This window comes from Leptonychotes weddellii, chromosome 15 (assembly GCF_054177405.1).
Source record: "Leptonychotes weddellii isolate Sample4059 chromosome 15, ASM5417740v2, whole genome shotgun sequence".
NCBI lineage: Eukaryota > Metazoa > Chordata > Mammalia > Carnivora > Phocidae > Leptonychotes > Leptonychotes weddellii.
Window position 1 is genome coordinate 30,478,702 of NC_138383.1, and position 16,551 is coordinate 30,495,252.

The 16,551-nt window shown below is 40.6% G+C and overlaps 1 protein-coding gene across 1 annotated transcript in view; it reads left to right on the plus strand.

Annotated features, from left to right (window-relative positions):
* Positions 1-1,579: 1,579 nt before the first annotated feature.
* APPBP2 (amyloid beta precursor protein binding protein 2) overlaps positions 1,580-16,551 on the plus strand; it is a 63,008-nt gene continuing 48,036 nt past the window's right edge. Inside the window, exon 1 of the mRNA XM_081806036.1 lies at positions 1,580-2,016. Within this exon, the coding sequence (XP_081662162.1) occupies positions 1,879-2,016 (138 nt within the window). The 5' untranslated portion in view covers positions 1,580-1,878. The remainder of the gene's footprint in view (positions 2,017-16,551) is intronic.

Genomic DNA, 16,551 nt, shown 5'->3' on the forward strand with positions numbered 1-16,551 from the left:
GAATTTCAGATAAACAATGAATAATTTTTTAGTATAAGTATGTTCCATGCAGTATTTGCATGGATAATGTATGGATAATTATACATATTTGTGGAAAGAGGTCCAAACAGCGTCAAAAGACCTAAGAACTCCTGATGCAGAATTTGCTGAAGGAACTGATGTGTTTGAATGACTTGAAATGGGTATGTAAAACTACTGCATGCAACATACTTATATGAAAAACTATTCATTGTTTATCTGAAATTAAAATGTAACTGGGCATTTGTGGGTTTTTTTGTTTGTTTTTTGTTTTTTTACTTAGTAAGTCTGCAACCCTTAAGGCCAACCACATCTGTCTTAGGTTCATGGATTATAGAACTGGTACAGACTGAGAAAAGAACTAAGTGTATTTCTTTTTTTTTTTTTAAGATCTTATTATTTGACAGAGAGAGCACAAGCAGGGGGAGAGGCAGAGGGAGAAGCAGGCTCCCTGCTGAGCAGGGAGCCTGATATGGGGTTCAATCCCAGGACCCTGGGATCATAACCTGAGCTGAAGGCAGACACTTAACCGACTGAGCCACCCAGGCACCCTTAAGTGTATTTCTTTTTTTACCAAATTATTTATCCATTGAACACAGAAATACCAGGGTGAACTGGAAGAACCAATTCCAATTCCTTTAGCTCTAAATGTCAGGACATATTATCATTATTGTCTTTGGGTTTTACTTTGTTACAGAGTGACTATGAGACAGTGATGACACAGTGCCATTAATTATGGCCAGTAACTTCCTTGTTAAATTCCTAGAGCAGAAAGATATTGCCCAAAGTTCTTGAGATGGCCCACTTGGAAAGTTAAGTTACATAAATAGCAGATGTTCAGGCTGACTAAGGAAGGGAGCTGAAACAAGTACTCTCAATTACTCAGTAATCCCCTGAGGTTGGGACTAGAACTATGAGAGAAAATTGAAATCTTCATTTCCATCTTACCATTAAGTCCTGACACAAGCCAGCAATTAACCCCTTTCTTCTCACCACTATTTGTAATTCCATAATCAGGCTAACCTTCCTACCAAATTCTTCTACAGGAGTTCTTTTCTTATTTTTGTTTGTTTGTTTGTAAATTTTCTTTGGAAAAAAGAAATATGGTAAAAAAGTTCAAACAATGCAAATGGTTATACAATGACCCATGATGACCCTTAGTTCCTGGACCGAAGGTTCCTAACTTGGCTTAGGGACCGGAGTCTAAGAGTGTCTAGACCCATGTGAGATCCCTGAATGCATGATTTTCAATGTACTGATAATGTGCATTTTTGTGAGGAAAAGGATCCAAACTTTTACCTGAGCCTCAATAAGGTCCATGCCTAAGAACTCTCGAGGCAGGATTTGCTGAAGGGACTGACGCGCCCGCGTAATTCGGCACGGGAGAGGGTTACTCGTCCAGTGTAAAAAGCCCACCTCCATCCACCAACTCCGGGCCCCTCAGAAAGTACGTTCTCTGTGGGAAGAATCACGGCTCTTTTCTTCCCAAGTTTTCCGCCTGCCGCATTCCTTCCCTCCCGCGCGTCGGCGTGCGCTGACGTCATGACGCCGCACACGCAGCCCCGCCCCTGCAGAGCTCCGCGCTGGGACGGAACCCGGGTTTCTCTCAAACCCGGAATGTGAGGCCTGGGCTTGGCTGTCTCTGGCTCCGTGCCGCGCTGTTTACCCGGGCCTGCGTGCGCCGCTGCTACCCTACAGCTCGCCCGGGAGGAGCCAGGGCGGCCGTGCGCTTCTGCCCTGTGGCCGCGTGGCTGCCGCCGCCCGTCCGAATCCTTCGGGGCCGCAGAGGAGTTCGCTACGGAGGGAGGCGGGGGCCTTCGGGAGGAGGAGGCGGAGGAGGCGGAGGAGGAGGGAAGGAAGATGGCGGCCGTGGAACTAGAGTGGATCCCAGAGACTCTGTATAACACCGCCATCTCCGCTGTCGTGGACAACTACATCCGCTCCCGCCGAGACATCCGCTCCTTGCCGGAGAACATCCAGTTCGATGTTTACTACAAGGTACGGGCGGTGGGCCTGCTCCCTGCTCCCCGCTCCCCTGCCGCAACCCCTGGGGCCGCACCCCCTTCCACGTCTGCGAACCCCCGCAGTTAACCCCTCACCCCTCGTAGCAGGATCGCCTCCCGAGACATCTGGTGCGGTCTCCGGGTTGCAGTATAGGAGTACCCTGTCTCCATATCCTCTGACTTTCAAGCTCTTGGGCCTTGATTGGCATCTCTTCCTAATGAGTCTCTCCCCGTTTTTTGGTGTTCCCTCCTACACGGTGCCCCCCCACCTTGGGTAGGCCTTTTGCGTGGACTTCCTCTATTGCGCCCCTGTCCCACTCAGTCCTTCAACTTCTAGCCTTTGCCTTCAGGGTATTTTCTGCCCTTTCTTACCCAGGTTAAGTGTCAGCATTAGCTGAACTTTTTGATCTGCTCTTATTCCCCCTTCCTACTTTCTCTTGCCGCCTCTCTTCCCAAGTATTTTTTTCTGCTTCGTGTTCTTCGTTTCTCCTTCCTCATCCTAATCGTGAGGGAATTGAGGATTTACTGGAAATAGTTGTGTGCTTTATTCACATGTTCTTTAAAGCTTTGGTTTTTGTTTATACTTGGGGTTGAATTGGGGATTTTGTTAATATGTGAGTAGTGATAAACCATTTGAGAGGAAAGGGGGAAATCTTTCCTGAAAGAAAAAAAATGCTTTATGTTCATGTATTTGGAAGTTGCAATTTTGCAGCATTCCTAAATAGCTCCCTCTCAGAAATCTGAACAAAAAGTCTCCCAGGTCACTCTCCAAGGAGTTTCAAGGGTAAGTGTCTTAGACGTGGACAGTTTTTTGCAGTGTTTGGAGAGGGAGGAGAACTTTATGGTCTCGGAGCCTCCCTTTTCCTCTCCGCCCCCCCCCCACATTTGAATGTGAACAGTGGACTTATTATTCAGTCCTCATTGCCTGGAATCTGCGTGGATAACTCTCCAGTACTCTCCAGTAGCCACCCGTGCAAAATGTGACCAGAAGTGGAGTATGATTTATTTTTTAGATCTTAAATACTTCCTCTTGATTAATAACTTGGCTAGAACACAGTGTAAAGTGATATTTAACAGATGTGTATGTTCTTATATATATATATGGTGTTTTATGGCAGTTGTTTTATTGGGAAGATTGCCCACTTTCTCCACCCCAGCATATTTTTTCAGAAAGCAGCTGACTTGCTACATTCTACTAAATCCAGCTGCATTACACCAATTCTAACAATTCAAATGGTTTTTCCCCCCCCATAATATTTGGAGAAGATTTATTTTGGTTATTCAGTTTATTTGGCCCTGGGGTAGTGAAAACCTCCCTTCATCCCAAATCCCTTTGATAAATTGATTTACTTTTGTATGTATCTAAGGAAATTTTGTATATTTAAGATTCATTCCTCCCAAGGTAGGGTGAGTTTAAATTTGTCTTTCTCAGCCTGGGAAACTACAGCTTTGTGTGTATGCTTACTCTGTCCATTATATTAAATCTTATGTAATCTTTTACACTCCTAAGAGGAAATAATTGGAAATTCAGGCAAAGTACAGTTACTGCTTGAATTCTCTCAGAGTATACTTGACCATCTTCTAGTCACTTTGGCTCCTAATTGAAGCTTTTCATTTGCAGATTATTATTACTAGTATGAACAGATAGTGCTTTTGCCACATTTTCTGTTTCACGTAGTTCACGAAGTTTTGTTTTGTTTTTTTTTCCACAAAGTTTTAATATTGCTTCTTTTTGGTACACTTCTAAATAGTTCTTTGTTTAGAGTGTGGCATTGTGCTGAAGTGAATGAAGGAAGGTATTTAACATGTGCCGGGAACTGTGTTAAGTGCTTTTACACGTGTTGTCTTGTTTAATTCTCACAATTAAATTATAGAGTAAGGCATAACCCTATGTTAAAGGTGATAAAGTTAAGTAATTCAGTCAAGTCTAATACTTAGTATTTAGTTCCTGTGTTCCTTGCTTTCTTGCTTGAGAAGATTTTGCATTTTGAGGTAATTGATAAAAGACATTTATAGAACTAATTCCTGGACTTGAATCTTTGATGGAAATAGAAGAAGGAACTTTTCTTACTTTAAAACATGGTATCAGTACATAAATATAAAAACTTTTTAAGCATTTTAATGCATATGATTATAAGATACTCATCCCCTGCCCAATTTGTGAACATTTTAAGAGGCTGCTTACAAGTTTCCAATTTTATCCAAGTTAGAACCAAGGAGAAAGTCATTATCAGATTCCTTCAGCAGTCCCAACTTCCATCAGTAGGCATAGTCACAGACAAAATTATAATATTTGTGGAATCAAAAAATACCCCATTCCTCTTGAATGTTGTAGTCCAGTGTCACTGTGTTAATTTTTTTGTGAGTAGCTTCAGGCAAGGCACAGTCATAAAGCTTTAGGAGATGGGATTATGGAATGAATGGGAGGTGAAGTAGGCATGCTGACTGCTCCCTAAGAAGGGAAAGGAGAGAGGTGTTGATATATAGAAAGGGTAAAATGTAAAGGGATTTTTTTTTTTTTTTTAAAGAATGGAAGACATTAGAATATATTTATTGGCTGAATGGCAGAAACCAAAATGGAATGAGAGTTTAATTGTACAAGTGAGGTGGGAAATGAATTATGAAGCAGAGTCCCTGAACAGGAGCATTAATTAATGAGTCTTGCCTCTTCCTTCACCATGCATAAATTAAGGTATTGGTTGGGGAAAGAATTGAAGTTGGGGAAAGAATACTTGTTTCTCTAAGATAAGATGGAAGGAGTTGGGGACATAAAGTATCAGCATAGTTAAGTTTGCAAAGAATGGTTGTTGTGAACGGTAAGGTCATCTGCTGAGAGTAGGGATAAGAGTGGTGGCTTCTATGTAGGAAGACTAAACTGAAGTTGGAAACGGCTGCTGATGTTTATGGGAAGGGAAGTTCACTAAAAATGTGTTTTAAAAAATGACAGGTGGGGAGCGCCTGGGTGGCTCAGTCGGTTAAGTGTCCAACTCTTGATTTCGACTCAGGTCATGATCTCAAGGTGGTGAGATCCAGCTGGGCATCGGGCTCTGTGGTCACAGGGAGTCTGCTTGGGATTCTCTTTCCCTCTCCCTCTGCCCCTCTCCCCCCAATGCGCTGTCTCTCTGGCTCTCAAATAAATAAATCTTTTTTTTTTTTAATTCAGGTGGAAAAAATAAAATTTAAAAAAATGACAGGTAGTATAGATGGTTCAGTAAAAATCCATATGTTACAAAATAATGTCTTTGAATCTGAATAGCTTTTAACCAAGGTTGCTCAATCATTTAGGTTTAAGAAACGGAAAGATAAATAGAAGGAATTGTAAAATTGTATACCAAGTGAACGCAAATAGAGTGAAGGGCTGGGTTTTTTAAAGAATGAAGTTTATGAATCTTTCAAACTGCTGAACGGTCTATTTTGTGTCCTATTCCGATTACAAAATTGGCCATAGAGTTAAGTTTTGGCTAGGTGAAGTGTTTCCGTAATGTGTTCTATTTATTATTTTCAGGCTTAACCTTAACAATTTTGGTTTTTATTATAATTGTAAGTCTTATGCTGAAAACCATACAAGTTAATGCCTGACTTTAGAGTTAATTTTTTCCTTTTCTGCATATATTTCTGTTGTATAGCTATATAATGCCTCAACTAATATTCTGATAATCTTTGTTAACAAATTGAAAAAAAAATTCTTGCAACATATTTGACAGCCAAAGAGTTAATAATGTTTTCATATAAAGAGCTCCTGGGATTAATAAATTGAGAACTAAAACTATGGGGGAGGGGTGTAAAAGACCGCAAATAGCCCACCATACCATGTATCTCTGGATGGTAAGGTAATATGTTATAAATAATGTCAGCTCATCTCGGTTTAAGCTGTGAATTTATCTGATATATGAATCAGGCACTCAGAACTTTATTGGTATAGGAAAGTGATTATGAAGTTCATCTGGGGGAATTGATTATTGAGAATAAATGAGTCAGAAATTTTGAAGATGTACATACTTAGAGTTGTGCGTTAAAGTATATGAGAAAGGTACGTATTTTAAAACAGTGTAGCGTTGGCACAAGAACAGATAAATTATAGAACATAGTAAGCAGTCTAGGTAGAAATCAAAGCATATTTAAGAATTTGTTAAATGATAAAGTTAGGAGACAATGCTATATTTTAAATGGGGGAAATATCTAAAAATACCTTGGACAACTGGCTGTTTGGCGACCTCTACGTCACACCATATATTAAAATGACTTCCAGGTGAATTAAAGATTTAAATATGGCTGGGGTGCCTAGGTGGCTGTCTCTTAAGTGTTCGACTCTTTGTTTTGGCTCAGGTCATGGTCTCAGGATTGTGCGATCAAGCCCTGTACTGGGCTCTGCTTGGTATGGAGTCTGATTAAGATTCTCTCTCTCCCTTTTCCTCTGCCCCTCTCCCCACTTGCTCTATCTCTTTCTCAAATAAATGGATAAAATCTTGGAGAAAAAAAAAGATTTAAATATGGCAAAGGAAATCATAAAAGTATCAGAATAGGGGTGCCTGGGTGGCTTAGTCGGTTAAGCATCTGACTCTTGATTTCAGTTCAGGTCATGATCTCAGGGTCATGAGATTGAGCCCCATGTGGAGTTCCAAGCTCAGCTCACAGAGTCTGCTTGTCCCTTCTCCCTCTGCTCCTTTCCACCCTCCCCCCATTAAACAAATAAATGAATAAGTAAAATCTTTAAAAAAGTATCAATAAATTATTGGGTCAGTGTCTTGTAGTGGGAAATGACTGAAATTTCTTCTTTAAACAAATTATTAAGGGCGCCTGGGTGGCTCAGTCAGTTAAGAGGTTGCCTTCAGCTCAAGTCATGATCCCCGAGTCCCGGGATTGAGTCCTGCGTCAGGCTCCCTGCTCAGTGGGGAGTCTGTTTCTCCCTCTGCCCTTCCCCCTGCTTGCATGCATGCACATACTCTCTCTCTCAAATAAATAAAATCTTTAAAAAATTATTAAGGTACTTTACAAATTTAAAAAATGTCCAACATTATAAAAATAAGTAATGTAACAGGCAAAGTCCTCTGTTACAATGGCCAACATTGTAATGCTAACTTGGCACAGGGAAGGCTTTTCTAAGCATGAAACCAGAACCTAGAAGGAAAAAAAGAAATTGATACTTTTTTTTTTTAAAGATTTTATTTATTTATTTTGACAGAGAGAGACACAGAGAGAGAGGGAACACAAGCAGGGGGAGTGGGAGAGGGAGAAGCAGGCTCCCCGCAGAGCAGGGAGCCCGATGTAGGACTCGATCCCAGGACCCTGGGACCATGACCTGAGCTGAAGGCAGTCGCTTAACCAACTGAGCCACCCAGGCGCCCAGAAATGATACTTTTAAGTACATAAAAAAAATAGGGGGAAAATTGTAAGCATTTTTTAAAGACTATGGAAATGACAATATTTGACAGATAAGGGGTGTATTTTCTAATACAGAAAAATCTAATACTAATCAGTATGTAAAGAGTAACCAACTCATTTCCAGAAGACCTGAACAGACAGCTCATAGAAGGGGAAGATATGAATGGCCAATAAACATCAAAAGATGCTCAACTGAAATGCAGAATCAAGCCAAGGCAATCATGAGGAAGAAGAAAGAAAATCTGGAGAACTCACACTACCAAATATCAAGCCATAGCAATTAAAATAATATGGTATTGGCACATGGATAGGCAAATAGACCAGTGGAACAAAACATTCCAGAAACACACTGATGCATATACTGTCACCTGATTATGATACAAGTGACACTGGTACAGTAGGAAAGGAAAGTCAAATTAATGGTATTGGTCAATTAGGTATCCATTTGGGGGAACAGTATATGACCTTACCTTACACCATACACGGTGATCATTTTTGGATGGTTTGCTGACCTAAATGTGAAAAGCAGTTTTTTAGGAAAAAAGTTTTCACTATGTCAGCAAAGGTTTATTTAATAGTATAGAAAATGGCCTAAATATAATGATAATTTGATAAATTGGACTATATTAAGATCAAGAACATCTGTTCATGAAAAGATACCATTAAGAAAGTGAAAAGCCAAGCACAGACTGGGAGAAGTGGGAAAAGATACTTGCAGGACATATGTCTAAATCAAGGACTCATCCTCCATCTAAAGAACTAATATTAAGGAAATGAAAAATAACTCATTTTTTTTAAATGGGGAAAGAACTTGACACTAAAAAGTATATTCAAAGGGCCGATCAAACTTTTGAAAAGGGACTCAACCTCATTTTGTTGTCAGGGAAATTGCTGTCTTACTGTGCATTCCTCAGAATGATTGAAAAAAAAATGTTAGTAAGGACATGGAGGAATCAGAACTCATACATTGTTAGTGGGAGTGTAAATTGATGTACTATTTTGGAAAACTAGCATTGTCTAGTAAAACTGAGCATATACATATCCTGTAACACAGTAATTCCACTTCCAAGAAATGTACACTTAAGAATGTTCAAAATGAGGGTTCCTGGGTAGCTCAGTTGGTTAAGCCTCTGACTCTTGATTTTGGCTCAGGTCATGATCTCAGGGTCCTGGGATCAGCCCTGTGTTGGGCTCAGTGCAAAGTCTGCTTGTCCCTCTCCTCCCCCACCTTCTCTCTTTCTCTCTCAAATAAATAAATACATATATACATAAAATCTTTTTAAAAAAATCTTTCAAAACAAAGGAAAAAAGACTCTTAAATATAGAAAGCAAACTGGGGGGCCTGGGTGGCTCAGTTGGTTAAATATCCTGACTTTTTTTTTAAGATTTTATTTATTTAATGAACAAGGAGAGTGAGAAAGGGAACACAAGCAGGAGGAGTGGGAGAGGGAGAAGCAGGCTTCCCGCGGAGCAGGGAGCCTGATGCGGGGCTTGATCCCAGGACCCCAGGATCGTGACCCGAGCCGAAGGCAGTCGCTTAACCAAATGAGCAACCCAGGTGCCCAAGTGTCCTGACTCTTGATTTTGACTCAGGTCATGATCTCAGGGTTGTGAGATCCAGCCCCATGTCAGTCTCCGCAGTGATTGGGGCGTCTGAAGTTTCTCTCCCTCTGCTTCCCTCACCCCGCCACCAAGCACGGGTTCTCTCTCTCTCTCTCAAATAAATAAATCTTAAAAAAACAAACTGATGGTTACCAGATGGGAGATGGGTGTGGGGGGTGGTTAAAGTAGGTGAAGGGAATCAGGAATACACACTGTGATGAGCACTAAGTAATGTATAGAAATGTTGAATCACTGTTTTGTACACCTGAAACTAATATAACACTGTATGTAAACTAAACTGGAATTAAAATTTTAAAAATTCACACACACAAAAAGAATGTTCATAGCAACACTATTCATAAAAGCCAAGAAGTATAAACTGTCTAAATGTCCATCAATAGGATTAATAAATAAATTGTGGAATAGTCATGTAGTGGAATATTATGCCATGAAAATGAATGGAGTCACCTGGCTGGCTCAGTCGGTAGAGCGTGTGACTCTTGATCTCAGGGTTGTGAGTTCAAGCCCCAGGTTGGGCGTGGAGCCTATTAAAGAAAGAAAAAAAGAAAATGAGTGAACTGCAACTGTTTGACACAATATGAATGAATCTCACAAGTGACACTGAGTATAAGAAGCCAGTGGCAGGAATATACACCAGAGGCTCCCAGACTTTCTCCCTTCCCACCAGTTGGTTCATGGCACTCCTAGGCCAAAAGAAATACCTAACGGTTCTATTTTTTAAGTAGTAGATACAGATAACCTAATAATACATGTGTCCTAACAACTTAAGAGCCATTAAAAAATAATGCACAGAAATTGAAAGAAAAAATAGTATTTTTACTTTATTGTTAAACGCAATTACTAATTTTTTTAAAGATTTTATTTATTAGAGAGAGATTGAGAGCATGAACGGTAGGGAGAGGCAGAGGGAGAGGGAGAAGCAGACTCTCTGCTGAGCAGGGAGCCAGACATAGGGCTTGATCTAGGACTCCTGGATCATGACCTGCCTAGCTGAAGGCAGATGCTTAACCAACTGAGCCACCCAGGCACCCCATAACACTTATTATTGGGATGTGTATGTTTAGCACTGTACAACTTCTCAAATCTTGGAATCCGGTTGGACACGCACCACCCTCATTGTTCCATGATGAACTTTTTTTAAAGATTTTATTTATTTATTTTAGAGAGAGAACATGGGGGTGGGAGGAAGGGCAGAGGGACAAGCAGACTCCCCACTGGGTGCGGAACCTGACATGGGGCTTGATCCCAGGACCCTGAGATCATGACCTGAGCTGAAGTCAGACACTTAACCGACTGAGCCACCCAGGTGCCCCTGTTCCATGTTGACTTTTATACGATACTTATTATTATAGCAACCACTGAAAATGCAGCTTATTAACAAAGATTAGACATCACTGAAAAGAATATAGCAATCTAGTAGTTGGTATGGTGTAATACAGATGTTGAGTATCATTTCTCTCAAATTTAAAGTTCCTTACAGTTCCCCAGGCGCCCTTGGTGCAATTTGGAAAGCTCTGGGTATATTGTATATGATTCCCTTTATACAGTGTACAAAAACACGGGATGCCTGGGTGGCTCAGTCGGTTAAGCATCTGACTCTTTTTTTTTTTTTTTAAGATTTTATTTATTTATTTGAGAGAGAGAATGAGAGAGAGAGAGAGCATGAGAGGGGGAGGGTCAGAGGGAGAAGCAGACTCCCTGCCGAGCAGAGAGCCCGATGCGGGGACTTGATCCCGGGACTCCAGGATCATGACCTGAGCCGAAGGCAGTCGCTTAACTAACTGAGCCACCCAGGCGCTCGCATCTGACTCTTGATTCCAGCTCAGGTCATGGAGTCAGGTTCCATGCTCAGCAGGGAGTCTGCTTGAGATTGATTCTCTCCATCTCCCTCTATCCCCCCGCCACTCTCTGCGTGCATGTTCTTTCTCTCTCTCTCAAATAAATCTTTTTTTAAAATTGTACAAAAACAAGCAAAATTAATCAAAAGTGTGTAATCACACGGGCACAAAGGGAGGTGTCTGAAATTCTTATAATATTCTGTTTCCTGATCTGGATGTTGGTTATGTGTGTTCACTTTGTGAAAATTTATTGAGTGTTACATTTTAAATATGAGTTGTATGCTCTCTGTCTGTTTCAGTAAAACAGTTTTAAAAATATAACATCCATCTTCACTTATTGTCGAGGTTTAAAGATTGAAATCACTCATACCCCCTTTTTTTTTTGTTTTTTTATTATGTTAATCACCATACATTACATCATTAGTTTTAGATGTAGTGTTCCATGATTCATTATTTGCGTATAACATCCAGTGCTCCATGCAGGACGTGCCCTCTTTAATACCCATCACTAGGCTAACCCATCCTCCTACCCCCCTCCCCTCTAGAACCCTGTTTGTTTTTCAGAGTCCATAGTCTCTCATGGTTTATCTCCCCCTCCGACTTCCCCACCTTCATTCTTCCCCTCCTGCTATCTTCTTCTTCTATTTTTTTTTAACATATAATGTATTATTTGTTTTAGAGGTACAGATCTGTGATTCAACAGTCTTGCACAGTTCACAGCGCTCACCATAGCACATACTCTCCCCAATGTCTATCACCCAGCCACCCCATCCCTCCCACTCCCCACCACTCCAGCAACCCTCAGTTTGTTTCTGAGATTTTAAGAATTCCTCATATCAATGAAATCACTCAAACCCCTTAACCACAATACTATTTATAGATTTTTTTTTCCCCTACAGGAATGCTTGTTGAGTGTGGAGAAAGTTCTATACAGGGATGTTCACGACAATATTTTTTATGATGGCAAAAATTGGATGCAAACTATATGCTAATCAAACAGGAATGGAATATCGTACTGCAGTTATAAAGAATGAGGATGCTGTATATACTGGGGTAGAGATGCCAGAGCACATCACATTGGGAGAATAAAAAGCTTGCTACAAAGTAGTATGAATAACATAATCTTCTGTTTTTTTGTTTTTTTAAGTGGGGGAATATATGTGTCTGTTTTTGTTATGTTTTGTTTTGTTTTAAGTAGGCTCTATGCCCAGTGTGGAGCTTGAACCCATGACCTTGAGATCAGGCCCTGAGATCAAGAGTCAGACGCTCCACCGACTGAGCCACCCAGGTGCCCCTGTATGTTTCTATGTGCATTGAGAAAAAGCTTCTAGAGGACCACAAAATTTTAATGGTATTTATTCAAGGGGTAGGATTGCAGTTGCCTTATACTTTGTACATATATCTTTTCTGTTTTAATACTTGGATTTTTATAACCATGTATTATTTTGATATATAAAAGAAGTAAATAGAATTTTTAAGATATCTGGACACAAAATTGTGCCAAGAGGAGAATAGCCTAAAAACTGATATTCTCAAATATTTGTCAGTGTGAATGAGAAATGACTCCATGTGGTTTAATTAAAAAAAATAAATAATTCAACTAATTAAAGAGTTGATTCAATAGCTAGCCAAATCAAGAAACATGAGAGAGAGCTCTCATTCTCAAAAACAGGTAAAATGGAAAGGGGGAAAGTAGCTTTTTTTCTTTTTCTTTGAAAGATTTTATTTATTTATTTGACAGAAAGAGACACAGCGAGAGGGAACACAAACAGGGGGAGTGGGAGAGGGAGAAGCAGTCTTCCCGCGGAGCAGGGAGCCCGATGCGGGGCTCGATCCCAGAACCCTGGGATCATGACCTGAGCCGAAGGCAGACGCTTAATGACTGAGCCACCCAGGCACCTCGAAAGTAACTGTTTTTTAAAGATTTATTTATTTTAGAGAGAACATGAGCACACAAGCAGGGGGAGGGGAAGAGGGAGAGAATCTCAAGCCGACTTTCCACTGAGCACAGCCCCTTGCTGGGCTCCAGGTGGGACTCGACCGCACAACCCTAAGATTGTTGTCTGAGCCAAAATCAAGAGTAGGCCGTTCAACCCACTGAGCCACCCAGGCGCCTTGGAAAGTAATTTTTTTTTTTTTAACGATTTTATTTATTTGAGAGAGAACGCGCAGTCGGGTGGGACAGAGGGAGAGGGAGAAGCAGACTCCTTGCTGAGCAGGAAGCCCGATGTGGGGCTATATCCCAGGACCCAGAGATCATGACCTCAGCCAACGATAGACACTTAACCAACTGAGCCACCCAGGCGTCCCAGAAAGGAGCTTTTTTAATTATAGAATGGCTTCTTTAGAAGAGCTTGTATAATTTGATGCTAATCTGTCTGAAAACCTTACTGAAATTACGTTTCTAGGAATATACAAACGACCAAATGAGAAATTTATAGACTAAAAACCATGAAAGAAATTGAGAAATTATACTTCTTCCTTTGTCCATCTGCCTCCTCCCTCAGCAAACAAACAAGAACTCCCACTGACTTCAGGCACTTTCTTGACTATATTCAGAGAAGAGTTGATACTACTGATACTTAATTTGTTCCAAACCAACCTAATTCTTTCCAATTAAAAAAAAAAGTAGAAAGAGGTCAACATAACACTGATACCTAAACCTAAAATAAGAGCAAAAAGAAAGTCTCTAGAAAACCTCACTTGTGAATGAGGCAGAAATTCTAGATAAAATAATAACAAATGGAAATGACATATCTTTTTTTTTTTTTAAGATTTTATTTATTTGACAGAGAGAGGGAACACAAGCAGGGGGAGTGGGAGAGGGAGAAGCAGGCTTCTGGCAGAGCAGGGAACCTGATGCGGAGCTTGATCCCAGGACCCTGGGATCATGATGGGATCATGACCTGAGCCGAAGGCAGATGCTTAACAACTGAGCCACCCAGGCGCCCCTGGAAATGAGTGTATCTTAATATAATTCACCATATTAATAGGACAGGAAAACTATCATAATATAAAAACCTAACTTCCTTTAGACTTTTAATAAGAAATACAGATTGACATTATAAACATACACCCAATCAAAAGGTAATACACATATATAAACAAGAATACTCAGTGATGAAACATTTAAAGCATTCTAATTAAAATCAGGACTACAATAAGGTATCTTCCATTATCAGTATCATTATTTTTTGTTGTTTCTTTTGGCCACTGAAGCCAGACTGATTTTTTTCTTTTTTAAGATTTCATTTTATTTTTTTAAAGATTTTATTTATTTGACAGAGAGCATGAGAGAGTACAGCAGGGGGAGAGGGAGAAGCAGGCTCCCAACTGAGCAGGGAGCCTGATGCGGGGCTCAATCCCAGGACCCTGGGATCATGACCTGAGCCATAGACAGCTGCTTAACTGATTGAGCCACCCAGGGGCCCCTTAAGATTTTATTTTTAAGTAATCTCTATACCCACTGTGGGGCTCGAACTTATAACCGAGAGTTGAATGCTCTACCAAGTGAGCCAGCCAGGTGCCCCCAGACTGATTTTTTTCTTTTCTTAATTGAAATATAGTTGAGTCATTAGATTTTTTTTTTTAAGTAAAGACTTTCAGACTTATTTCCAGAGCTGTATACTGAATATTCAGCGTTCCTGAAGTGCTGATTAGTGCAATTAGAATAAAGAAATTAAAAAAAAAAAAAAGAAATAGCCAACAAAATCAACTGAAAAACTAGAGCAGTAAGATAATTCAGGGGCACCTGAGTGGCTCAGTCGGTTAAGTGTCCAAAACTTGATTTTGGCTCAGTCAGGATCTCAGGGTTGTGAGATAAGCCAGCATCAGACTCCAAGCTCAGTGGGGAGTCTACTTGGGATTCTCTCTCTCCTTCTGCCCTTCCCCCTGCTCACACTCGCTGTCTCTCTCAAATAAATAAATCTTGGGGTGACTGGGTGGCTCAGTCGGTTAAGCATCTGCCTTCAGTGCAGGTCATGATCCCAGGGTCCTGGGATCGAGCCCCATGTGGGACTCCCTGCTCAGCTGGGAGCCTGCTTCTCCCTCTCTTTCTGCCTTCCCCCCGCGCTTGTGCTCTCTTTCTCTCTCAAATAAAATCTTCTAAAAAAATAAATTTTTAAAGAGAAAAGATAATTCAGTGAGGGGGATCATTACACATTTATGATTTAAAATTCTATAATTTTTTTTAAGATTTTATTTGAGGGGCGCCTGGGTGGCTCAGTTGTTAGGCGTCTGCTTTCAGCTCATTTCATGATCCCAGGGTGCTGGGATCGAGCTCCGCATTGGGCTCCCTGCTCCACGGGAAGCCTGCTTCTCCCTCTCCCACTCCCCCTGCTTGTGTTTCCTCTCTCGCTGTGTCTCTCTCTGTCAAATAAAAATCTTTAAAAAAAAAAAAAAGAAAAAGATTTTATTTATAAGAGAGAACATGAGGGAGCAGGGAGAGCATGATGGAGAAGCAGACTCCCTGCTGAGCAGGGAACCTGATGCCAGGCTCTGTCCCAGGACCCTGGGATCATGACTTGAGCTGAAGGCAGATGCTTAACCTACTGAGCCACCCAGGCGCCCCTTAAAATTCTATAATTTTTCTATCTGCAATATAGGAAAGAGTATACCGAAAATAACAGGAAAAATGCTGTGGCGTAAATCTAAAAGGAAGTGTACAGAAATCCAGAAGTTTTCAGTAAATGTAGAAGAGACATATTTTGTTTCTAGTTTGAAAGATTCAGGATTTTAAAGATAAGATTTCTCTCTGAGCGTGTATATTCAGTGTAGACTTAAAATCCCCAGAACATATTTTGGAACCAAGTATAAGAAATTAAAAATGTGAAATGGAAGTAAAAGTTCTTAACTTACATAATGGAGTATTGAAGTTTATGAAACACACTCAAAACTCCTACAAATTAATAAGAAAAAGAGGACAAAAAAGAAATGTGCCATTATGTTGACAGTGATTTTTTCTAGATGATAAAATTGTGTGAATTTTCTTTTTTATAAATTCTTTTCCGTATTTTCTAATTTTTCTAAAAACATGTAGTTCTTCTGAAATCAGAGGAAACAAATTGTTTGAAGTTGGTTATCTAGAATACAGAATGAGTTTTTTTTTTAATTTTATTTTATTATGTTAGTCACCATACATTACATCATTAGTTTTTGATGTAGTGTTCCATGATTCATTGTTTACATATAATACCCAGTGCTCCATGCAATACATGCCCTCCTTAATACCCATCACCAGGCTAACCCATCCTCCCAACCCCCTCCCTTCTAAAACCTTCAGTTTGTTTCTCAGAGTCCATAGTCTCTCATGGTTCGTCCTCCTGTCCGATTCCCCCCCTTCATTTTTTCCTTCCTACTATCTTCTTTTTTTCTTTTTAACATATAATGTATTAGTTGTTTCAGAGGTATAGGTGTGTGATTCATCAGTCTTACGCAGTTCACAGTGCTTACCATAGCACATACCCTCCCCAGTGTCCATCACCTAGCCACCCCATCCCTCCCACCCCTCATCACTCCAGCAACCCTCAGTTTGTTTCCTGAGATTAAGAGTCTCTTATGGGGGGCGCCTGGGTGGCTCAGTCGGCTAAGCGGCTACCTTCGGCTCAGGTCATGATCCCAGGATCCTGAGATCGAGCCCCACATCGGGCTCCCCGCTCAGCGGGAAGCCTGCTTCTCCCTCTCCCTCT